Source organism: Palaemon carinicauda, chromosome 9, assembly GCF_036898095.1.
Source record: "Palaemon carinicauda isolate YSFRI2023 chromosome 9, ASM3689809v2, whole genome shotgun sequence".
NCBI classification, from domain to species: Eukaryota; Metazoa; Arthropoda; class Malacostraca; order Decapoda; family Palaemonidae; genus Palaemon; species Palaemon carinicauda.
The window spans coordinates 75,215,108-75,242,197 of record NC_090733.1 but is presented as its reverse complement, the minus strand read 5'-3'; the positions used below and the strand labels follow the sequence as shown (position 1 = coordinate 75,242,197).

The window sequence follows — 27,090 nt, the reverse complement described above, 5'->3', positions numbered from 1 at the left end:
CATCATTTGAACCACGGTTTGTCCTTCACTCGGTACCTTAGCACACGAGAAGGGATACGCCTATCAATTATGTTGTCTAGATTCTCATTCAAAGGGACAACAGGATCTACACTACTATATAATTGTGACCAATTCAAGCACAAAAGATCATGCAAAATCCCATTCCAGTCTGCTTGGGATTTCATATAAATTTTACAAGAGTATGATATATCAGGGACAGGCTGCTGAGTCTTCACTACTAATGAAATCAAGGCATGATCAGATGTCTCGACTGGAGAACCAACCTTACTAGTTATAACGCCAGGGGAGTCAGTGTATACGAGGTCCAATCAATTACCAGACCTGTGAGTAGCTTCCTTTATGATTTGCTCACAGCCTGGTTCAGAGGCAAAGTCTAAAGCTCTTAAGCCATGCCGATTGGTAGGAGAGTTAGAATTTAACCACTCCCTATGGTGAGCATTAAAATCACCAACAAAGACAAAAGAAGCCTTTCTATCATTTTCTTGTATCTTAGCCATAATGGTAAGAAGACAATCGAAGATAGAATCATCCATGTCTGGATTCCGGTAGATCGAACACAAATAAAAGTTGTTATGCCTGCCACAAACTTTTATTACCTGAATCTCATGACATCCACATTGATAGCAGGACTTATTGAAGGAATTGAAGGAATACTTCACTTCAATATAAGATTGGTCTCAACAATAGACTGTGAAAGGATACACAGGGTATGCTGGAAAATATAAACTACTGTATAATATATACTATAGTTTTCTGCCTGCAGTATGTACTATACTGCAGAAATACTGGCTACTGTATAAGTATATACTGTAGTTCAGCTGGCTAGGCTAGTACCTGGCGGCACCAGTCTCAGGTTAGTACCTGATGGCACTAGCCGACAGAGAGAGAGAAAGCATGGAGAGAAGGGCTACCTTATTAATATAGTTTAGTACAATAAATAAAGGTGTAGGTATTATTATCCCTACTGCCTTCCTCCAGAATGAGGGTTCAAATGGAAGGGGGGGAAGGAATCATTCTAGCTTCCACCCAGCCACAAGATCTGCTGCCGGCTATTGCCGGTTTCAGGGATGTGGATGGCAGTCCAAGGGAGGACTGAAGAACACTCAAGACAAAGGGTCTCCCACCGGCAGCCGTCATGGCCGGCACAACCTTTCCCGGAGCCTTGCGTCCATATGGGGAAGGTCAGAGTGGCTATCAAGCCGCCTATGTAGGAGCCTAGCCGGCGCCACAGTCTATCCGGCAAGCAGAGAGATTGTAGGACACCGGCCAAAGACATGCGATGGCTAGGCTATCGCTAAAGGACAGAGAGGGGCAGGGAGAGGGTCTTGTGTGTTGTGTTGGGAGAAGGCGGCAGGATTGCCAGCCATTTCCAGACACAAAAGAAACATCGTTTCAGTATCGGCGCCGTCCTGGGCGGCAGAAGAATATCGACTCTTCAGCCCAGGACCTTGCCGAAACAAGACTTGTCTTCTAGAACGCAAGGGAGAAGGTGGCGGCATCATACTACCACTTCGGATGCGGGCTAGGGTAGCTAGGCTTCCTATGTCTGCAACTGTAAACCGGCAGGGGAGTGACTACTCCCCCGGCAGACGAGTTGTCGGCCTAAAGACTGAATACTCTGAGTTACTGTCGTAAAACCAAGCCGGGATACTCGCCGGCAAGGGGAAGACCGAAAAACACTAGCCTAGTCAAGCTGGAGTATACTACTCTATGGCAAGACCAAGGTAGGGTTGTCGCCTAATGGCAGCACTCAGAGGGAAGGAAGGTTTTACCCTTAAATCTCCAAAAGAGACGAGTATCGAATTATATAATTAATTCTAGGAGATATACTATCACCTGTTGAATTGATAAAGCGATACACTAGGGTAAATGGGGATAATGTATGAAAGTATACTAAAACATTCCAGAGGCAGAAGATGCTGGAGAATGCATGTTAAATTCCTCAAAATAGCGGTCTAGAACACCAGAGCAAGCAGGGAGATACACCGTGCGAAAGCGCTACTGAATAAGGAATTAGCGGCCATTTCGGTCCCTGTATTAGGGGAGGAAGGGTAACCTTGATAACGGCTCCCCTTCAATTTCGCCACTCTTCCCCTTCAGAGTGAAAACTCTATTCGGGGTGAAGAGTGCCGTGTGTCGTATCAAGATGTACGTCCCCTGATATTATGTGATATCCTCAAGAAAAATTTCAAGGATACTCGCGCTAGGAGTTAGAATTCTGGAGACCTATGGTCAATTCTCTGGGAGTATCACTGTAGCTAAATAACCCTTAGAAAGTTGTCTTTAGGAAGCTTCCATTAGGACGACATGGCTTGAACCCAAAAATGTTAGTATAGACACTTACTAACTATAACTCTAGTTCCCAGAGTTTTTTTCTGCCTTGTATTCTCCCTATGAGGGAAACTAAATATTATCACTGATGGAGGTCTCAGTAATGGTCTGGGAAAGGAAACACAGATATGTGTCTTTTCTACTTCCTTTCAAGCTTACTATCCTAAGCTATTATATACAATAGTGATTACTATTGTTAATAAAAATGTATGCTTTTATATCACTAATATAAAGAACATGAATACTCATGGGGCCCTTTTTACTTTACAGGAGGAGCCGATGGGGAAGTGTGCAGTATTGTTCTGCAACCAAAAAGGCAAAGACTTTTGTGGCCATTCGAAGTGCTGGACTCATGCCCCCTGCTGCATCGTGTCGGGAGTCCTCAAGTATTGGGACCCGAAGGGTTGCCCCACCTGTTCGACCCTGCTGGCCAACGGCTTCGGAGAAGCCCCCCCAGTCAACATAGAGACTAGGGATACAGCGAGGGAGACCCTTCGTAAATGGGTAAGAGGGTTCTAGAACAACTCTCCGGGACCGTACTTATCCAACGACTCCCTAAGGTGCCTAAAGTTCCCCAAAGCTCTACCAAATGCGGTGGTGCCCCAGGAACAGGTTCAGCCTCCCCTCATACAACTGAAGATCGACGCGGACATAAATGAGGCACTGGAACCCATGGACATCCACCAAGAAAGGATGTCAGAAGTGTCCACTGACACTGAGCAGGACTTAATGCAAGGAGGCTCTAAAGAAGACGTGGAACATCCACTTGCGGAGGAAGAAGGATGCGTTGTAATGGCAACCGAAGACCCTCAGTTCTTCGTGATGGCATACCAACCTATGCCGTCAACTTCTTCAACCACAACTCCACAACCAGTTGCACAGGCCGACAAGAGTGAAGCGATCCTCACATCGATTCAACGGATGATGGAATTGTTCCAAAAGGAACTAGAGGCGATGAAACAATCAATCAAGGAGCAGCAGATACTGTTATAGGAGAGGGCGGACCGCCCTGGTCCTACCAAGGGCTCCACTAAGAAGCCCCTTAGTGTTGGATCTCCCTCACTGCTCCGAAACCAACCCCTAGAGGTATGCGGAGCATATGCCCATGATGAATGGGAAACTATTCGTCTCGTAGAAGTTGGGGGCCAAACTAATTGAAGACCTTGAATTCTGGCCTAACTTTTAAGCTTATCCAGACTGTTACATGAGACTTCAGGATGAACATCCAGCCCGTGAGGAAACGGTACCCAAAGAGGTCATTGTCTTCGAGCATGACAAGACTCAAGCCATCCTCCTGAAAACCTTGAAAGGAGCCGGGTACACCAACTCCAAAGTCTCAGCACTGAGCAAGAGACACGCCACCTTTCTTGCTCCTTCCTCCATCTCTTTCCCCTTTTCGGAGAAAGCACTAGACTTTGCCGTCAAGGCAGTCGACAAGGGCAAACCCTGCCCAACCCTAGAGGAATGCAAACCATTCTCTCTAGCACTGCCTACCTGCGAGGAGAAATGGAAGGATGTCCACCTAACCTTCTCCGTCTCTAAGTTGGATCCAGAGATAGCAGGCCAGCAGTTCAATGAGAACCTTCCGAAGTTGCCAGACCATCTTCTGAGTAGGGAACAGGAGACAAAGGAGCGACTTGCAACCTCACTTTTTCATCAGAACTGCCTGGAAATAAGTGCAGGTCTACATAATGCCCCAGAAATGTTCATCTTCCTGGCTAAGTCTCACATGGGGACCCTTGTGAAAGACTTATATGCTTTCCTCAGAACAAGGAGAGCCTGTAGAGAGTTCGTTTTGGCCTCAGCGACCATAAAACACGAACCCAGGAAGCTGATTTCCTCGAGCATCTGGGGTAAAGACCTTTTCCCACAGGAACTGGTCAAAGAGATCATAGCCAGAGTAGCCACGGAGAATAGGAACCTTCTCCAAAAGTGGGGCATGAACTCAAATAGGAAATCTTCCTCGTACAGAGGTCCCCAGCTTAAGAATAAAAAGGCAAGGAGACCACACAGACCTGCACAACTTCCTGACGTGACTATAACCACGATGGCTCAGACCACCTTCCAGATGGTCCCTCAACAACTGGTAGCCCAGTCGCCAGTGTTTAACCCTAACTTTGAGAGGCAGTCGACTTCTTTTCGCCGTAGTCAGAAAGGAAAAGGCCCAAAGAGAAGTTCTTCTGGTGGTAACTCCTCTTGGGGCCGAGGAGGACGTGGTTGCGGAAACATATCCGCAGGACCCCCCAAGCAATGAGGGGCTCCAGGTACGGGGCAAACTGTATCACCTTCGGGATCGCTGGACCTTCAATCCCTGGGCCCACAGCCTAATCATGAATGGACTCAGGTGGAAATAGAACAGAACTCCACCCCGTTTTCCAGAATTCTTCCAACACTCCACCCCCTTGTTAGAAGAATATACCTCAGAACTCTTGAACAAGAAGGTAATAAGGAAAGCGAAGTCCGTCAAATTCCAGGGAAGGTTGTTTTGTGTTCCCAAGAAAGACTGACAAACTCAGAGTCATTCTAGACTTGTCTCCTCTCAACAAGTTCACCAAGAACAACAAGTTCCGAATGCTTACTTTGCAACACATAAGGACCCTTCTACCAAGAGAGGTATACACAGTCTCAATAGACCTAGCAGATGCTTACTGGCATCTTCCAGTGAGTCGCCCTTTCTCCTCCTACCTAGGATTCAAGTTACGGAAGAAGGTAGTTTGTCTTCAGAGCAATGCCCTGGAATCTGGAGAAGATACACATCAAACGCTCGAAGAGATCAACTAAGGTTGACCCCGACCCTGTTGCGCACGCAGTTAAGGCCTTGGTCAACAGCCAAGAGCCTAGCACTGATCCACAACCATCAGTGGTGATACACACGGGCGCCTCCTCGGAAGGATGGGGAGGCCATTCTCACGAGAGAAAAGTGCAAGTGAATTGGTCGCACCAGTTCAAAACCTTTCATATCAACATTTTGGAAGCTTTGGCAGTTTTCCTGACGTTGAAGAAACTATCCCCTCGCAGAGCAATCCACATCAGATGTGTCCTGTACAACGAAGTGATAGTAAAATGTCTAAATCAACAAGGCTCGAGATCGCCTCACATTAACCATGTGCTATTAGCCATCTTCTACCTGACAAGGAAGAAGGGATGGCACCCATCAGCATTTCACCTACAAGGGTTTCGCAACGTGACAGCGAACGCTCTATCCAGACGAAAGCCCATAGAGACAGAATGTCCCTAGACCCAGACTCATTCTCCTTCATCTCGGTAAAAGTTCGGAACTGCAGATCTACCTCTTCGCAACGAGCGACAACAAGAAACTACCTCGTTACGTAGCCCCTTATAAGGACCCTCAACCAATCTTCTGCTAAGATTCCTCGTCAAGCTAAGATCCTTCAGAGGGACAGCAGCATTTAGTGGCCCCCAAGTGGCCCAAAAGCAATTGGTTGTCTCTAGTTCTAGAGCTGAAACTGAAGCTGTTTCCTCTGCCGGATCCAGTATTATCCCAACTGGTCCAGAAGTCGGCTGTCTATGCTTCATCCTCGAGAACCAACAACCTACATCTCATGATTTTCTTGTCCTAGCGGCGAACAAAAATTTTGGAATCTTGAAGGATAAAGTTGACTTCATCTTAGATTATAAGTCAAGTTCGACTAGGAGACAATATGAATCGTCATGGAAGAAATGGGTTTCCTTTGTGAAAACAAGGAAACCGACAGAAATATCGATAGATTTCTGTCTCGCATTCTTCATATACCTACATGAACAAGGCCTGGCTTCTACTACGATTACCTCGTGTAAATCCGCCCTGGCCAGACCACTTCTGTACGCCTTTGAAGTGGACCTCTCTAGTGAAATCTTTAATAAGATCCCAAAAGCATGCGCTAGACTCAAGCCAGCAACCCCACCAAAGCCCATCATGTGGTCCTTGGACAAAGTCTTGCACTATGCTTCGAACCTAAACAACGAGGATTGTACTCTAAAGGATCTAACACAGAAAGTCATTTTTCTGTTTGCAATAGCCTCAGGGGCTAGAGTTAGTGAAATAGTGGCCTTATCCAGAAACGAAGGCCATATTCAGTTCCTAGACACAGGAAAACTGAACCTCTTTCCTGATCCTGCCTTTCTTGCCAAGAATGAGCTACCCACTAAGAGGTGGGGTCCTTGGAGAACCTGCCCACTGAAGGAAGATGCCTCTCTGTACCCAGTAGAGTGTCTGTCTTCGAAGAACTTCAGACTTCAAGGGAAGACAGCTTTTCAGAGGCAAAACTTCAGGATTAAACCTATCCCTAAGACACCTGAGAGCGAAGCTCACCTACTTTATTCGCAGAGCGGATCCTGACAGTACACTCGCAGGTCACAATCCGAGGAGAGTTGCTTCTTCATTGAACTTCTTTCAACATATGGACTTTGAAAGACTCTGCTCATACACCGGGTGGAGATCATCCAGGGTCTTCTACAAGCACTATGAGAAGCAAGTATATGAAAGAAAACATTTTGTGGTGGCGGCGGGTAGTGTGTTTAAACCCGTCGTCTAGTGCTGCGATGAACAGTGGACGGTTTTGGGACTTTACAGTGCATTGGGTGCATGGGTATACTTACCTTCTAGTGCAAATCATAACGACGATTAACATACTGTTCCATATAGGTGCATATCTGACCAATAACACCAGTGCCGAGTGAACGTTTGTGTCACAGTGTTTATGCATTTTAAAAAAATCTGAACAAGTCAGACAGATTTAGTTTCACATCTCCATTGAGTGGCATTATTCCAATAATGAAATTATATATTTTTTCTACAGGAGAAAATATGGACCTTGATGTGTTTTAATGCTGGATCAGATTCATACTCTATTGTAACTACATTTGATAATTTAGTTGCAAAATAAAGATACTAGAATGTATTTTCGTCTTATTACTGTTACCTCAGTTACAGACAAATAAAACATGCTAGAGTTTTATTTAATCCCTATAAGGGCCTAGAACTTGAAATCAGGATACAGATTTCCTTGGTAAGTACTGTAAAGGTAAGCTCTAAAGTTTTCCCTTCTGTTCCTACGGAAATACAAACCTTGAATCCTTATTGTCGATGTTGACACTTTCCGTGCAGGGGGCAGGAAGCACTAAACCAGCTCCAGGCTTAGTGGAAATGACAGTTACCTGGAATTTCACATACAGGTCTAGTAGACCAGATAAGGAAATCCATTCAAGGTAGAAGGCACATACACAAACCCACAGCTATGGTAATTTCAAGTTAATTCTCTGGTATGCTTCCATCAGGACGACATGGCCCGAGCCCAAAAAACGGATTTTGTGCAAAGTAAAAAATATATTTTTGAGTGAGAGTGCCATGTCGTCCTGATGGACCGACCCTTTTGCTGACCCCTCCCAAAATTACTTTATCTGCGGCCATTTCTGCTTAACGACAAGAAAAGGAATGGCGGTAGAAGTAGGGATGGAGGTCCACCGGGTACCTAGAACGGCACCCCTTTCTTTTGCCACTCTTCCCCCTTACATCAAAGAGTTACATCTATTCGGGGTGAAGATTGCTGTGTCGTATCTAATATACGTCCCCTGATTTTATGCGATATCCTTTACTGGATATTCACGCCAGGAGTTAGAATCCTGGAGACCTTCGGTTTAATTCTCTGGGAGTATCACTGTAGAAAATATCCCTTAGAAAGTTACCTAAAGGAACCTTCCAACAGGACGACATGGCACTTTCACCCAAAAATAGATTTTTCACTTTGCTCAAAATCCGTTATTGAAGCAAACCCCTACATACGAGACCACCCTTTTTGGGAGAAGTTTTACATAAATTCAACGGGTGTTGTTAAAGCTTCATAAAGGCTGTAAGCCTTCCCGGCGCATAAGCTGTATCCAAGACATAAACTCGGGTTCTACAATTTGATAGAGTCATCCGCATCCTGTTATTGTACCTCGAATACGACGACTTATTGTTTTACACGATAGGCTTCTAAGACTTTTTATTCTACCCTTCCAGGGTTATTGTCTCAAGCAATTAGTCCCTGAGGAGCAGTGTAAGCTTACGTTTTAGAATGATAGCAACAGCGTGGGAAGCTTTTCATTACGTTTACGAACGTTTCAGACCACGCCCACAGGGGCAAACCAAAGGAGAAATGGTCACTTCTATAACTGTATATTTTGTTTGAGAACATATGCGCTCTTATTCAAAAAATTACTACAGCTAGTTAACGATAAAAAATTCCTTGGGCAATAATGTTGCGATTTGTCACACATACATTATTCCCGTAACCGGATTTGTTGCAAAAGTTTCCTGGAGGCAGAGATTACGCATCCACTAGCGCAGATGGGCAATTACATATGCATGCAAGCGATCTTTCTGCAAATAAGGGCTATATCTTGCAATTAGAACTCCGTTCTATTAAGTTGTATAGCTATATCCCTTACTGAAACCAGGTTATTCAATACAGTACAGTACTTGGCTACTTCCTTGCAACCAGACATACGGCATTTATGTTCTGCCTTCCTATAGGCACTTCTTCCTTTCTCCCGATCAGAGTCTTAGTCTCCTACAATGACTTTGGCCGGAAACTTTTCATAAGCATATTTGTTCCCTAGTAGGGAACGTTCAATACTTATGCTAGTTGACCCTTTGACCGGAAACTTTTCATAAGCATATCTGTTCCTTAGTAGAGAACATTCAATACTTAAGCTAGTTGACCGATCGGAGATGGAGAAATACGAACGTTTTCGTCCTAAGAAGGAGGAATCTCCGTTACAAACGTTTTCAACGTTCTCCAACAGACTTCCGCACGCGACTTTTAAGTCGGGCTACACCCGTATGCATGTCATGCTCACAGTTCGGTGTTACTACGCCATAGTAGACTTATGCTTATTACCCATCCAACAATAAATTGAAGATACGTCTCAGTTTCATGGGGTTGGTTGGATGCGTTCGGTAATTACTGACCTGTCTCCTGTCCAGAAGGCGATCTCTATGGAGATTCGCTCTTATAACATAAGCTGTACTGACTAACTGGATTACTGTTTGGTATCGGTCTTATTCGGCCAACCCCCACTAAATTGGTGCCAGTTGGAGGGAGGACAGGCTCCTCCCCTTCATTGCAAGAACGTGCAAGTAGTTGCACGTCTCGTCATCACCCCGAGATGTGTTTATTGTTATGCAATCTCTTCTCCCTCCCCCCACTGGACGAACCGCAGATGGTGGGTGGCAGACGAGAGCTTCTTTAAAGAGGCCAATCTTCTCTTCTCCCCTCTGGATCTGATGCTCTCTTCGGATGCATCAAAAGAAGGGGGGGCATATGCGCACAATTCCATTTTTGTCCGTTGGCCCTATTCAGAAAGGTTCCAGCTTTTAAACTCTTTTAGAGAACCATCTAGCAGTAGGAAGCCTCAGGTGGACAGAGGACAGCTAGGTGCCCCCATCCGCTTGCGTCATTCCTGGTACAGGAATGTGCTTGCAGATAATCTGAACAGGACTACTCAGATAGTGGGCTCCTAGTGTCTCTGAATCATCTTGTAGCCAACAAAGCCTCAACTTTGTGGGGTCCCCCGACTGTGGTCATGCTCACAATGGCCCTGAACTTCAGGCTCCCACTCGACCGTTGCCCAGGCCCGGAACACCAGGGCCTCGAACAAGATGTATTCCAAGATCGGTGGGGCAGCTTAGAGGTGTATGCTTTTTCCCCCATTCGGTCTGGTGAGAAAGTCCTCAGCCAAGTCAGGATAAGCAAGATCTTGTCAATGACTCATAGCTTTGCTATGGTATAACGTAGAATGGTTCCTAAACCTTTTGCAGCTACTGACGGAGTTCCGAGGGATCTTCTTCCATGACATGATCTTCCAAGCAGCCATATGCAAACACTTTTCAAAGCCATAACATTGCTTCGACTTCACGCCTGGAAACGGTCCCACACCTACTCTCTCAGAGAGGCCTTTTGCAACGAGTTTCAGAAAAGATCTCTAGACACCTCAGACACTTTTCAGCGTCAGTCTTCCTGGCAAAGTGTTCGGTCCTTTGTAACTGATGTCGTGGAAGGGGGTTCTCTCCCTTTGATGCCTTTACTCATACAAAGTTTGAGATAACCTGTCCCCCGTCGGATCTCAACCTCCCTTGGGAACGTGGTTCGGGTCCTTCAGTCCCTGAAGGCCCCTTTCTACGAACCTTTATGCCAGGCAACAAATTGCTTCCTTACATTGAAGATGGCCTTTCTACTTGCTTGGGCTTTGACCAAAAGAGTTAGTGAGTTGTATGATCCATCTTCTGATGTCTCCTACTCTAGGAGACGGGAAGTAGTAATCCTCAGCGGCGTCCCTGAGTTGATTGCCAAGAGTCAAAATCTGAATGTGATGTACCCTAGGTGCAGCCTATTCCGGGTAGTGTGTCTTTGTTCAGTAACCGAAGACCCATTCAACTGAGGTTTTACCCAGTGTGGAGTCTGTGGTGTTATCTAAAAAGAACGACACTAGCTCGCCCCCATGTGTCGTGCCATGTGTTGACCAGCTCGGGGAAGGTCAAGAGGAGGATCACAACGATTTATTTTTCCTCTGGGATCGGAAGGCTATTGAGTTTGCTCTCAATGTAGACCCTCCTTCATCCTAGGATCCAAAGTTCGTAAAGTTAGTGGCGTTGCTACATCCCTGGCATTCAAGAAACTACTGTGGCGCAGATACTGTAAGTGGGCATGTGGAAGCGTCAGTTGACCATCACGCCCTAATACCTGCAAAGACGTAACCCAGAGGAACATGGAGACCTTTTCCATTGGCCCTCTGGCAGTCGCACAACAAATGGTCTAACACCTCAGGTTCCTTGATGGATAAGTAGGAGAGGGTTGAGGGCTAGAGTTACTCAGGTTAGTCTGGGGTGAACGAGTAAGAATGACTAGCTCCCTTCTTCATTTCACTTTCTCCGCTCTTGGGAAAACAGCTCTGCAAGCCTCAGCATAGCTGACTTCACCTCGCTGCAGGTAAGACTCATTTCCCTTGTGGCTCCTAAGTATAGAATAATACTTTGTTATATCCCCAATACCTTGTTGAGGGAGGGTATTGGGTAAGTCTTAAGAACAATAGGTTTTGTACTCGAGTTCTTATGTTAAAGACAAGCCACACTGTTAGTTCCACTCACACACAAGCTCCTGCAGGCCACTATCAGTGAATTACCTCATATCTGCACATGATTTTAGTGAGGGTAGGGTTCCTTCTACTATTGATTGCAGATCAAAATAAGAGAGGACGCCGGTTCATGACCAAGGCCAGTTGGTAAGGACTTCCTCCTAAGAGTAAGTCGTAAGGACTTACTCATAGTAAGTCACCCCTATAAATAGCGAAGGGTTTGTATTTACGCTGGAATGAATAACAAATTTGGAAGTTTTTTGTATTTTTCCTAGTATACAAGCCTGAAGCTGTTTATACAAATTGGCACGCCGAGAAGTCCTGCCATAAAGCAAAGTGGTTACTCAGTCGAGAGGGGTGAGTGATCGGGGTAGCCAGTCTACCCCACCCCCCACCCGCTAACTAGCGGATGGGGTAGTTATCCCTCACTGAAATTATCATGGCTCGTCTTTCAGCTACGCCAAAAGTAATAACCCTATAAATAGCTTCAGGTTTGTATACTGGGAAAAATACAAATTACTTCCAAATTTGTTATTTTAATGCAGTAAGCAAGACGACATTTGCAATAAAAAACGGGACTATTTGTTGACTTTTGCAGTTGAAAGTTGTAGGCATGTGCATTAGGTGAAACTTACCCCAGGCCAAAATTTAACAAAATTCAACATAAAAACAGCTTCTAAGAACCTATTAAGTTTGTAAGTTTAGGACATTTTAGCTTTCTACATTACCTCTGTTCTTGCATCCTCTCTTCCCTTTTACTGTCCAACTTCTTACTGCAATTGTAGTCCTCCTCGCCAGTTTCAGTTCAATGCTGAATGGTCTCCCTAGCCTCAGTGTTGGGTTTTTGGTGCAAAAGCCATTTAGCCATCCATCTATCCCTGTAAACTGATCATAATGAGAGTCCCCAGTTCCCAGTCCTGCAGTTTTCTTGCAGTTTCATCTGAAGAACAGGTGAAAACATTAGTGGAATAATAATGCATCTGCTTCTGGTTAAATGCTGCCTTTCTAGAGTAGAAAAGAAGGGACATGAATGAATTTGTGATAATGAATTGGGCTGACTGAGTGTACTTGATGTGTGTGGAAAATATTATTTATACTTTTACCAGTGACTTTATTTTTATCTATTATAATGCAATTTTTTTTTTTCAGACAAGCTCCAATAGGAGACGACAACTACTTGCTTTTAACATCTTCTATTGGAGAATGTGGTACATATACTTCAGGAAGTAGCAATGAAGTAAGGCTGTGTAAAACTTCGAGCATTCCAGATAACGAACTAGAAGTTCCTGTTCGTGAAGCCTCGAGCACTCCTCATTGATAGGAGTGAAATATTGAATGAAGTTTGTTTTTATAGAGACTCACTGGTCACATCTTACCTGGCTTTGAAAGCTAGTTTGTGATATTTCCCTCGTCGTAGTTGTTGATCATCGTGGTCAAACTTTGTTTCAGTTGTGTTCAGTAGTAAAGTACTTAAATCAGCATTGCTCAACATCACCAATGTGATGTTTTTGGTAATGAATTTTATATGTAATGTTTTCTTTGTTTACAGAGAAAAAATTTTTATATGTTGATCTTCAATTTGCTTTGAAGAAAGTATTGATATTAAATGCCTTTATGTTAAGAAATGTTATATGTATAAAGATTTTATGTAATCGTAAAAGATTTAAGATTATCCATTATATGGTTGTCATTCCATACGAGTGCATATGTATGTATATATATTATATATATACATATATATAAATAAACTGCTGATTTGTGGATTTAACATCTGTACTTTGAAATAAACAGAACATTATCCTATTCAGAGACAGCACCACATTCAACATCCTTTACATGCTGTGCCATTCACCCTTGTACTGTATATACTTACACTTTTTGGATATCAATATCCATTCCAGTATGTTTTTCATATATCTATCCAACATTTCTCAGGTCTTACTTCCTACCTTCTGTCTACTTGTTTTGCACTCTTAATTCTTACATCACATATAGTATGCAATCATTTCATCAAAAGTTTTAGCCATTTACCTTTCATTAGATTCCAACATCCATACTTCTTGCAATTTATTTTAATTTTCTAGTCTTGCCTTCCACAGACGGTTCAACTATTTCAAAATTTATGCACACTATTTCAATGGATCTTACCTGTGATTAACTTTGCCTCCTGAGTAAAGCTCTTCTTTTCGACATCAAAAAATTAAAATTTCTGTTCTCCCTCACTCCAGTATGATATGGTTGTGCATGTCACCTGGGGTGTTTTATGATAAACAGTCTAGAGGCTAGTGTGCTTTGTACACAATCAAATTTCTTCTATATGGATGCACTTTTAATTTTGCTACACCGATTTCCAGTTTTCAGTTGTGTATTTTTTGTTAGATGAATCAAACATACGCAGGTATGTTCTCTGGTAAATATTCATTAAATATGTTACTGATGGGAGAAAAAATCCTTTCTTTTTGTATCATGTCGAGGATAACAATGTTATTTAAAACTTAGATGTTCAGAATGTGCCAAGTTAATGTACCAGATTACCTTATGGAAGAATATGCCAAGCTAGTTTCTAAAGGTTTAATGATAGGGACTCAAAACAAAAGACAATGCTAGATGTAGGGAAAGTATAGAGCAAATTAGGCTAGTTGATTTGGGTGACACGTAGAAATTAGTGTTTGAGTGGTCAGTGAACAGGCATCTTAGGAGTGAGATTGATGGGCTTAAATCACAGCTTACAATGTTTATAGTATAGGTTGCTTCTTTCATGCAGTCCTAGCCTAAATTGTTCAATTTCAAAACCCAGGTTAGTTTTGCTTTTGCCTAGCGTAGCTTCTTTACCATATTTTTATCATAATACTGGTGCTCCGGCCATTATAATTAAATTCTTCCTCCCAAGCTTTTATCTTGCGTTCTAGTCCAGTTCATTCTTTTGGGAAACCTTTACCTTTTCGCAATAATGATGCGTATGTTAGACAATCGTTTTCCAAGATATAAAATCAGACCATTAGAAGTAAGCTTAGCCATTAGTAATGGTTAGCTGCCAAGTAGTGATATCAATGAAGGCACTAGTACATCCAAAGGTGTAAGCTTTGAAACGTCATCTACCACCTATGTCTTGCAAAGACAAGTTCATTGAATGGTTCTGGTAGTAAGCAATTAGAAAATTATAGTTTTCTGATGGTAGATTCTTCGCAAAATCAGAGACAGGATGAAGACAGCAATACGTTGGATGATTCCAGTATAAGGATTTACTAAAAGCCATTACAAAAATGTTACCATAGAATTTGCTTCAGGTTAGGACTATCTCGGCTTATTCCTCTACGTCAGTTCATGCTTGTCTCGACCGTGATTGATTATAAACCCTAATTCTCAGATATTTTTAAGTATAAAGTGCATGAATTAATGACTTATATGGCAGGGAAACTGAAGTGTCCTAGCCATTTAACATCTCCACTCAGAAGGGTAAGGATGAAAGTAATGTTTTCTTGTTCATCATTCAAGAGTGAAATTGTAGTTGCCTCTAACCTGAGAAAAAGAGGTTTTCCCCAACTGGTTTTAAATCTTTTTTCCTCAAGGTACTATTAATCTTTCCCAAACCATTGGCACTTCCTACCTAGAGCAAAAGTGTCCAATTTGTACTTCTCACTAACAATCCTTAGTGAGAACAACTATATACTGTGCTTTACATCAGGTTATTTCCTAAGGATTGTTAGGGAGAATTACATATTGGACGCTGTTGCTCTGGGTAGGAAGTGAATATGGTTTGGGAAAGATTAATTTTACCTTAAAAGACAGATTTAAAATCAGTTGAGGAAGCCTCTTTTTCTCAGGTCAGTGGCAACTACAATTTCACTCTTGAATGATGAAGAAGAAAACATGACTTTCATCCTTACCATTGCTGTTGAGAGGGCATATACTCCACTATGGGATTCACAACTCTAAAATTAAATATGTTTGTATATATATATATATATATATATATATATATATATATATATATATATATATATATATATATATATATATATATATATATATATATATACACATATGTATGTATATAAGCAAACCATGTGTTTTTTTTATATTAATGTTGATACACCATTGAGCTTTTGGTAAAATTCTTTCCATAGAAAGATTTTTACAAATGTTAGGGGAAGTAGCTGTTCTGATAGTATCATGTAACTTCACTTTTAAACCTTTAATTATGTTTAGATCTAATTCTTTGTGAACTTCTGTAACCAAATTTTTAACTAGTAATGACATAGCATTTCTGGTCAGTACGTGATTATGGACCTTAATCCCACAGAACAAATTAGGGACACTTACCTCTATCACCTTTTCTTCTGTCTAAATACAACTACTGTACCATGACTCTTGCTGGACAAAAAACTTTTTTTATGCTGAACTGTGTTCATCCAATGTTAGTTAAGAGATTTGAAGGAATTAAGCCACACTCTTAGCCTTAAACACTTTTGTCCCTGAAGGAAGGTAAAGGAGAGAAAATCATATCATTCCCCTAAGCCTGCCTTGACCGACAACGCTTGTAACTAAATTATTCATTTAGCCAAGGAAAAAAATCCAAAATACCTAAGAGCATTGCTACCTATCATGTATCCAACAAGTCGCCTTGACACGAGTTTTGTTACAAATGGTTTCAAATTATTGGAACCAAGATATATGTATACTGGAGGTTCTAGAGCTTTCAAATATCCAGCCCCAGGACTATGCAATAAGCTCCCACTAGACATCCGAAAGACTGAAAATATTAGGGCTTTCAAGTGGAAACAACTTTCTTGTTTTCTGAGTGCTTCAACAAAGTGAATTTGACAATAAATTAGCAGTGTGGAATGCTGGATGCATTCAATGTATGCAATAAAATTAAGTATGACAGGTCCTGTAAAGAGTAAGATTCCCCTGCAGTAAAGGACCAAAAAAGCAGCCCTTAAAGTAAAGTAAGTGATATTCTTAAGAAATAGATTTTCCAACTGTTCAAATCTTGTTCCTTTTAAATACTGTAAAATCACATCCAAATTCCAGAAAATTGACCTTCCTTTGGAGATCTTTCAATACTAAATTATCTGAATACATCTGCTATAATACCTGAAATGGACAGATCTGGCTAGTACAGTGGTAACGTGTTTGCTTAGCATTCGCATGGCAGCAGATTGATCCCCACCCTGGACCATGAGTTTAAGCTATTGACGGGAGGCCACTATTGTGTTATGGTACCACAGTGGGGGGTTGGGCTTGCCCGGCTGACGTTCTGGTGAGCATCTATTCTGATGGAACTGGAACTGAAACCAGACACCTTAAAATGTTACAGGATATAATTAAGCATGGATCTATATCCCTTCATGTATGAAGTACAAAGTTTCTTCTAAAAAAGAAACTGAAACAATTTGACTTTTATCCAAGCTAGTCTAGTTAATTACAGATTTGTAACTTTGCACCAATCAAAATAAACCTTCCATTTTCTTTAATATACAGTATGTTATTGGTAGACATTATCTTTTGTAACCTTTTTATAGACAGTCGAGAGGGATTTGATAAGCCCTTTATTTTTTAGGATACGGTGGATAGTCTTTGTGACGTCAGATGTCGCACAGATGTGTTTGTACATATCACATATCACCTTTGATATACAGTATATTGTTTTTTTTTTTTTTAGAAGATTGTTTCTGTACAGTAATTTTCTGGAGTGGTCTAGCAACATGGGCCACAGATCTGTTAAGCATTTCCTTTGTGACCAGAAAGGAGCTATTATGTGACATCCTGCTGTTCAGAAATCCTTAATTTGTTTAACCACCTGCCAAATGATGGCAAACGGAAGTAATGTGTAAATTTTTAGACCCTCTTTAACACAGACGTACCGACTTGTACAATTCTCATCAATTACCTGACCTTGGCTAGGTTTGAAATTTGATAGCCAGTCTTGACCCAATCATTGTGCCTAATCAAAGAGTCTAAATTTAAGTGATGCAATTTGGTTAACAAAAGTGATATTATTCATAAGTTATCAGGTAGGGAGCATGCTTGAATAACTTTCTTTGCAGAATCCATAATATGGGTTATTTCTAGTCTCAGAAATTTGCAGAACATCAAGATTTGGATGTAATTTTAAATTATTTTGTCATGATTAGGTTAAACTGAATCGCCAGCCTTTTTCTGAATTTAAAAACTTTTTTTTTTAATCTATCCATCATGAATATTAAAAGTGAAGCACTGTAGTCACTTTTTCAATGTTGGTAAAATGAGGTTTCCAAGCTTAACTAAATCAATTTATTAGGATATTTCTCAGCAATAAGGTTACAGTATGCAAAAAAAAAAGCAAAACTTCCTCACATTCATCGTCAGTCTCTTTAAATTTTCTTCCTCCACATATTCCTGTACAGCAACATAAGAAGAGTAAAAAATTGCCGATTTCTTGTTTACCATTTGAAAAGTGAGTACCTGCACAACCCCATAGAGGACATTTTTTGGCTGTAGATGTACTACGCTTACATTAACACTGCTAACATCAATTTGCGACAAGCTGGTGGCCAAGTATGCAATCGTACGGTGTACATTGTCATGTAAAACATGGTAAAAACTATTCTCTTTAGTTGAAACTTTGTTCATCCCCCAAGAATTTAAAGGAATCATACAATATACCATTCCATCTACGTAAGTAATATTAGACACTTTATGAGCTCTTACTTTAACGAGTGAACGCATGTTAGGATCCAGACTACCCCGCAATCTAGTTGCCTTCTGGAGTGACTAAGATTGCAGTATTGCAAGGATTTAGCACCAGAAATACCTAAATTATTCAAAAATTTTGAGGCTGTGTGAGGCTTTTGAATCTGTAATGCGGAACATACTTCAGAACCCTTACTGAAAGAAACGCTATTAACATAAGAATGAAAGTAGGGAGTCAGATTAGGTTTGGTAATGGGTGGGAAGGACCTGAAAAAAATACTTGGTTCTTTTTGTAAATGATCAACTTGAACACAAAGTACATTGAAAGTAAACATAAATTAAGTTTTGTGCCTGAAGAGTCACATATACTGTAGGCTAATTCACATAGGGATTCAGCATTTGACAAACTTTTTAAGGATAGGAAATGGTTATCCCCAGCATACTGAAATCAAAGTTCCCAAAAATAAGGAAAAACATTATCATAGAGATGAAATAGCTTGACATATGTAATAGAGGTTCAAAAAGCAAAGTTACTGCAATTTGTGTACTCATTGTCTGCTTCTAGATTTCTGCTTATTGTTCCTTTGTCAGGTCACAAATTATAACAAAAGGAGTTGGGATTTTTTAGTTTTCTTTCCAAACAAAATCCCGCTACAATCTTAAGAAATACTTTTCAGACTACTGCTATTATTCTTGATGAATTTGTATTTAATCTGGGTGTGTGTTTGTTTGTAGTCTTCAGGACCTGCGTTCAAGTTCGGAATGGATGTGGTGGAACGGATGGGCTTTTTGGTATAATTGTAGTTGGGGAACAGATGAGCATGTTCGTAAAAATTTTAGCCAGTTAACTCGAGTAGAAAATTAAGTATCTAGTTGTTAGCAGGCCATTAGATGTTGCATTTAGAATGGAGAAGAAAAGATAAGAAGAAGAAGAGACATTTGTGTCATAACTGTTGTATGGTATCAAAATGGGACCGTCTCAACAAGTTTATCTCGGCCTAGGGGGTTACTACCACTTAATCGATATTCAAAAGGTTCTCTTTTTCTTTCTTATGCTATTCCCAACAAAAAGAAAAACTATTATCTCAACAAATATGTATTACAAATACACTAGAGTACTACTCCTTAAGAAAAACTTTTTTTCTCACATTTACAACCAACATATTCATTATTCCATTGTAAGAACAGCAAGCAACATTCTTGACGGGGGATAAGTTTTAATCCATTGGTGGAGAAACCCTGCATGTGACTACTTTAACTACTCATTGTCAGCTGGTATGGGTGATCACAGGGCAGATTATCTTGCCAATTAGCAGTTTATGTAATTTTATTGCCATATCAAAAAATATGGATTTTCTAATTGGTGCACAATTTTGGCGCTATCTATTGATTCCTGTTGCCAACTACCAGAACCAGATGATTTGTTATATATGGTAATGACTGGTGTCTCTTAACAATTAAACAGAGGCCCTACTGTATTATCTACTTGCTGGCAAATGTAAGTAAATTAAACCATAGGAAGTAATTTCTTCAGTCATTTTTGCCAAATTTAAATTGAAAGAATACACATTATGAAATAGTGAAGAGATCATTGAGTTGATAAACGGTTGGCTGACCTTTTACTTATTAAGAGAGTGGCTCCAGTTAGTGTTACCTTGCTTTTTGTAAATATATATTTGTTATCAGATTGTCAACCTTATGTTCATGCGTTCATGCCTTGATAAATATTAACATGACATTGTTTAAAATCTATATTTCCAATTACAGTACTAGTAATATTATAAAGATATTACTTCAATCATCAGTGTAAATAAATACATACATACATACATACATACATACATACATACATAATTGTTCATTGATTGTACACAAATGTAATTCCTTTAAAGGATATATGTATAAGTTTTGAAATTGGTAATTTTATGAAAATGTTTACATTCATTATCATATCAGTGTACAGTGTATAAGAAAGTGTTACACTATTTTGTTGTAAATTTCACTAAGGTCGTAATATTCCATGAATATTATACAGGTTTGGGAAGTGTTTGCCCAGTGTAGTTATTTTGAGGCTATGACCAATGTAAAAAAATTGAATTATAAATAGCTTAGCAATATTTTGTATTTTTATAGTTTCAAGTTATCATAGATATAAGTTGTTAACAAATTTCATCCTACTCTCTTGCTGAAGGTAAATTTTAACTTTGTCCTGTACATGAAAAAACTAACCAAAGTTTTATCCTGCAATTACGATTGATTCACCAATCAAAGTTTGAGTTGATTATGTATTACCTATGGAACTGCATTTATTTTGTTAGAAATTCTGGAGCAGATTCAAACCAGTCTATCAGTCCCAAATCTATTGTCACAAAGTGTTGGTTCGTTAATTAAAAGATTGGTTGATTGACTCTGTGTAACTTGGTGTTGCAATGAGTATGAGTTTAAAGCAAATTCTTTTATTTAGTTGTTCAAAATATATGTTGTTTGTTCTTTAAGGTAGGATTTTTGTTCATTTGCATGAACAAGAGTGCATTTTGCTTTGTTTTATTATTCTTTGCAACTCCTGGATAAACATTAAAGAAGAATTATTTTTTTGTCTCAGTATTTTTATCACCATATTTGCCATATTTAGACCTGATTTATTTCCCTATGTATTGTATATTTTTCAGTTTTAATTCTGCATCAACATACAGAGAATAGATTTAACCATAGCCTGTTAATTTAGATTTGTTTGAAGTTATTGATTTAGGCATCATAACCCATTATTATTAAGGACCATTATAGCCCAAACTCATAAATCCAGTCCTATAAATTCTATAATTTGTATCCCCCAGATAGTGCCCATCTTTCACCACTAATCTGTAAGGGAAGTTTATGCTATTGGCCTTAACCGCTATTGCCACTTGGTGAGGTCTACATAGAAGATTAAAGGTCTTATGTATTATATGAAATATTGAGGCATACCAGAAGTTAATATGAAGTTGAGAGGGGTTAAAATCCTCTGCAGAAGCAGACATATCTTGTTCCACTATTAGCACTAAACCTAACAATTAAAAATGTAATTGTATGTCCGTTACTTTTTAGTTTGAAATAATTTAACTTATGATGATGATGAACACAGTTGAATTGCTGAAAAATTGCTTAAAAAAGTAATTATATAGATTCACTGTATGTTACATACTGTCTATGAAATGCAAGATTCTGGGTCTTAAGATAAAAAAGAAAGTATTTATTCTACAGGATCAACCAATAATGCAGTATCCTCCTATTGTGAGGTAGAAACTGTACCTGGTAGAGCACTCAAGCTCGTTCCAACACCACAATCCTTGTCATTGAGCTTCAGTTGAACTTCTTGGATTTCCCAAACTTTGAAGTTTAATTTTTAGTTGGTCTTTTATTTACATAGGATTTCATTCAAGATTAGCTAAACAGATCTACTGTTTTTTGAGATGTGTTTTCTGTGCCTAATGCTCTGTTAATAGGCCGTCATTAGTGACAGATATGCATACCGTTTGTACCATGGGTACTGTAGTGTTTGTTCCACAATGAACATGCATAATGCTCCAGCTGCTTGGATAAACAAATGTTGAAGTATATCATATTGGGGACAAAAAGATGTTAAGAGATGGAAAGGGCCAGAAGAAACAAAGGGGTAATGTATTGTGGGAAAATTCAGATAAGTGTTTTATTCTGGAGATGGCTGGTCTTAATCACAATTATTCAAGTTTTTTAATTTTATGCAAGTTATTGTTTCTTCTGCTATTTCTAAATCCTCTCCTACTGTCTCTATCTTATAGCATATCTTTTTCCCTTTCTGTGATGGCTATGAGTGTTCCTACAAACCTAACCCAATTTCTTGTACCTTACTCCCTAGTCAACATTTTCTGAATAATGTGTAAGTGATCAGAATAGTCTGAATTACGTAAATGATAAGTATAAGGTCTGAATAGTGTGCGGAAATGATAGAAATATAGTTCATCAGTCAAACGGTTGGGTCATGTGATTTTGAGATCATCAATATTGCCCGATTCAGCCGATTGAATTTCTTAATTCTTTTAACACAGATTGTAGTCCAAAATAGAAGCTGCTGCATTTCCCAGTTCCTTGAACTGATTATTCAGGATCGATTTTTTTGCCATAATTAGAGTGCCATATCGTATTAGCTCTTTTCCCAAATGAACATACCGATTCCATTACGAATCAAGTCGACAGTTTGCCTAAATGATTTTGTACCTGTCAGTCCCATTCTTTTAAGGATTTGTTACTGTTCACATTTAGGTTCAAAAAATGTTCCCTTAGTTTATAAACAATGTGGCAGTGCAACATTGTCAGCCTCCTATCGTCGCAAGGGTTAGGTACCGGAGACTACTGCGAAGGTCGAAAAAATGCGTAACATTGGTGCTTTAGATCAATTAACTCTGGCTTTCCTAACCAACTGACCAATGCCTATATGCAGTTGCTAAACATCACAAATAATACACTCTATTGTTTTCACGTAGTCCACTAACTGCACTGTAGGTTTTATTATAATAATATCAAATATTTAAAGTATTTTTATTTTTCTTAGCCATATGAACCTTCGTCCTTTAATTAGGGAGATTGATTCAGTGAGTGCGAGCTGAAGTTGGTTGTTGATTGAGTGAGTGCAAGCTGAAGTTGGTTGTTGATTCAGTGAGTGCGAGCTGAAGTTGGTTGTTGATTCAGTGAGTGCGAGCTGAAGTTGGTTGTTGATTCAGTGAGTGCGAGCTGAAGTCGGTTGGTAAAGTTGGATAACAAGCAGTCATCCACCAGGTGAGGGTGCGGGACAAGAATCCTTGCCCCCTTTCCAGACGTATAGTCTTCAGCCTTTCAGCTCAGGACTCAGAGGCGTACTTGAGAAGGAAGTTTGATTAAAGGACTCAGGTTTGTGATTTGTTCCTACGCATCATGCAAACCTTAATCCTTTATTGTTCTGTAACTGGAATACAAAGCACACTATTTAATAGGGGTATTACTTTCGGCGTAGCTGAAATGACGAGCTATTAATTTTCAACGAGGGTTTACTACCCACACCACTAGTTAGCGGAGGTAGGGAGGGTAGCTTGCTACCACTCCCCCTCACACACCTGTGATTGAGCTCGCTTTGCTCTCGGCTCAGATAATGATTGGACGTTGCCGCTCTCATCCTCGCTGACATTTTGGCAGCCATTAATGCTTTTTGTTCTTTTCTTTTTCTTAGACTGTGTACGTGAAGTTGGCCTCTGCGACCATGCGCACCTGCCATGGTCTTCCTGACTGCCCCTGTGTAACATTCATGTCGGCGGTCGAGACCTATCCGCACGCCCTTTGTCCTTCTTGTAGGGGCCAACGGTGTGATAGTGTCAACAAGTGTAGGGAGTGGTCTTCCTCCTTGTGGGAGAGGTTTTTGCGACGGCAGAAGAAGAAGGTTGCTTCAAAGGAAGAAAAACCCAAGGCCTCTTCTTCCGCCGCCCAAACCTCCTCCGAAGCTCCTACTCGGACGGTCTCTTTCGAGAGACCGTCGAGTAGTAGCGTAGACTGAATTATTTCTGTCCAACCTCGGGTCTCGAGAGATGACGTTGCTTCCCCTAGCGAAGCAGCTCCACCTCTCTCCCTGGGGGAGGCCGTGTCACTAACTTCCCTTTTCCAGATTTGGTCCTCCTTGGGGCTCACGGGTTCGCCCTCCAAGGAGGTTTTGCTTGATTACATCCACCTGGGTGCTGCTGTCAAGCAATCGTTGTCACCGTCAGAGGTAGATCCCCTGACTCTTGTCAACGTTGTGTCAGAGATGTCTCATGCGGCGTCACCCATCTCCTCTGCCACTCCAGACTCTACAGTAGCTGACGGCTTAGTTTCCCCCATTCCTGACCATCCTTCAAGGGGGAAACTTAAGTTCATCATCAGTCTCTCCTGCTAGTGTTTCTCACCCTCGGGGGAGTTAACTTACAGAGACTTCTCTTCGGAGGACTGCTGACGGTCAGCTTGCTGATCCAACGGCCCCCAGAGGGCGCATCCGTCGGAAGGCTTGCCTTCTTCTTCGCCATAGAGGCCTTCCTTCAACTGCGGTGAGGAGGCGCCTCTTTGGTTCAACGTCATCTATGCAGTCCCCCACAGAGGAGCCTCCAGACCGATCGTCCATCACTGGGCTTGCAACCAGTCTTGTGACTTCGGTCCTGGACCTCTCTGCAGATTGTTCACGATCTCCTTCGGTAGATGGTCGTCCTTTAAAAGGACACGTCTACCTTTCACCCGACAGACCTGCCGACCTTCCATCATCGCTCCTGCAGGGGCCTAACAAGGCTCCACCTGAGCGCACTATTGCGCGTCAAAGTAATGCGCACCACGCGCCCACATTACCTGACCAGGGCTCACTAGCAGCTCGTCAGGCCCCAACACTGCGGCGTACGACCCATCTTGCTCGCCTTAACGCAGGGCAACAACCTCACACGCTTACGCGCCAACATGCGCCTACGCGCCAACAGGACCAGAGTTCAACCACGGGCCATGCGCACCCACATGTGCACACGCACCAGGGCTCTCCTGCACCGATGCGCCCTGCGCTTACACACCAACGATCTCCTACCTGCCAGCGCCCACCTGCGCGCCAACGTTCACTCACGCATCAATTACCTGCACACCAACGTTCTCCTGCGCAAAAGTGCTTTCCCGCGCTCCAACATGTGCGCCCCACATCACGCTCTCCTGAGTGCCATCTTGCACGCCAGGCAAAATCTGCGCGCCATCAATCTCCTGCACGTAAGTTCGTAGGTGAGGCAACAACCCTGTTGCCCTCACCCGCGGGCCATCTTTTTCCGGCGCGCCAGCGCTTACCAGCCTTGCGCTCACCTGCGCGCCATCTTTCTCCTGCTCGCACTCCCAGAGATACGCGCACCCTCTCTTTCCTAAAGACGCCCGCCAACATTCTCCCGCGCGCCCATCATGATTCTACTGCGAGCCCGCGTGCTCGGAGACATTCTCCTGCGCGCGCGCCCTAATTCTTTGACAGGCGCGCGAACACACTCCCGCACGCACATCGTGATTCTCCTGCGCGCGTGCCCTAATTCTTTGACAGGCGCGCGAACACACTCCCGCACGCACATCGTGATTCTCCTGCGCATCCGCGCGCATGCGAATATTTTCCCGCGCGGCAACAGTTTCCCGCATGAGAGCGCCAATACTGTCCCTCGCACGAGCACCAATACTGTCCCTCGCGCGAGCACCAATACTGTCCCTCGCGCGAGCACCAATACTCTCCCTCGCGCGAGCACCAATACTCTCCCTCGCGCGAGCACCAATACTCTCCCGCGCGCAACCCTGTGCACGACAAGGAACGATGTCCGGCAAGGTCGCTATCGCCTCATATCCTTCCCCGCAAGCGCATGCCGTCGCGCATTGTGGGAGAAGGGAATCAGGCAGAGGGGTTCAGGATTCCAAAGCTACTTCCTAAGGCGAACCTACCCATTCCAGTGACTCCTCCCAGGGATCCTTAGGTCCCTTTCTCTTCAGGGGGTATGTCTGACAGTGCGTCTGTCAGCCAACAGCCCTGATCAGAGCTGTAACCTAGGCTTTCAAGCCTGTCCTCTCTGATCTAGGACACGGAACCATGGCTTCCTCTACCTCTCTGAAGAGGAAAAGAGGAGTTCTGGATGCGGTCACTTCCCCGAGGGCGAAACTGACTCCACTCAGACCATCAAGGCAAGTTCCTCATATTTCTTGGACTAACTCTCCATCCCTTTCGGACGAAGATCTCCCGTCACCAAGGGAACCACGCGAAGAGAGATTTTCCCCCATCGCACCAATGGAGGAAACCTCTCTTCACGCCGAGAGTTCGTCACAGTCTGGGAATAGAAGGGACATGCCACCCTCATCAATGTTGGAGTCTTACATCCTTCCCCGGAAGGAATCTAAAGACTCCAAAACATTGCCAAAGTCCTCCACTAGGGCTAGGATGGAGCCAGCCAACCACTCAGGGAATGTCCGCGTCTCTCCCCAAGAAGAGCCTTTGGGGATAGAAGGAGACTTCGCTGCAAGTCCTACAACAGGAGGAGACCAGCAAGAGTCAGAACATGCATTTTGGCAGGTTCTGACTCTGAGGGTTCTCAACGGGTTTTCCGACCCGGAGATCCCCCCTCGAGAGGGCAAAGACACGGTCCTAGACTGCGTCTTTGGTACTTAAAAACCCTCTAAGACCAGTGCAGCCCTACCCTGGTCTCAAGGGGTAAAGAGTACCAGGGACAAGATCGCCCAGCAGCTCTACGAGATGTCCTCCTCCAACCTTTCCGGTACCACGAACAAGCTCCTCCCACCTCATCGCATACAGCAGAGGAGGTACTTTGAGATCCCGGAGGAGCCTTGTTCAGCTCTTTCACTTCACCACTCGCTGGAAGAGCTAACCAAGGGAGTCCCTCTTGAGAGACACTCCAACCGGCAGGTCTTGTTCTTGGCAGCCGAGATCCTCAACCAGGAAAAGGTTGCGAAGTGTGCTATGCAAGCTACTTCGTGGCTTGATATCTGGTTGGGGACCTTAGGTATCCTAACACGATCTGAGGATTTCTCCAAGGAACTTACCAGGAAAGCTATGGAAACTTTCCTTCTCTCAGGTACTCGCACGATCGAGTTTCTTGCCCACCAAGTCTCGAACTTGTGGGCAAATACCACCCTGAAACGTCGGGATGCAGTAGCTGAGAGATTCCACCAGAAGGTCCATAGCACCAAGATCAATAGGCTCAGGCATTCCTCATAGAGGGGTCTGTTCTGTTTGAGCTTAAGGATGTGGAACATGCTGCTGAGAGGTGGAGGAAGTCCCATCAAGACTCCCTCCTCCATAGGGCTTTAACATCTAAGCCCTATAAACCTCCAGCACCACAGCAGTCCCGTCCAACCAAGACCACTACGATGATAACTGCAGCGAAGAAAATGGTGTCTAAGCCCTTTCAGGCAAAAAGTTCTCCA

General features: G+C 42.3%; 1 protein-coding gene across 1 annotated transcript in view; it reads left to right on the top strand.

Annotated features, from left to right (window-relative positions):
- Positions 1–17,835, top strand: part of RasGAP1 (Ras GTPase activating protein 1) — a 373,291-nt gene extending 355,456 nt beyond the window's left edge. The window contains exon 19 of the mRNA XM_068380108.1: positions 12,616–17,835. Within this exon, the coding sequence (XP_068236209.1) occupies positions 12,616–12,784 (169 nt within the window). The 3' untranslated portion in view covers positions 12,785–17,835. The remainder of the gene's footprint in view (positions 1–12,615) is intronic.
- Positions 17,836–27,090: the final 9,255 nt, after the last annotated feature.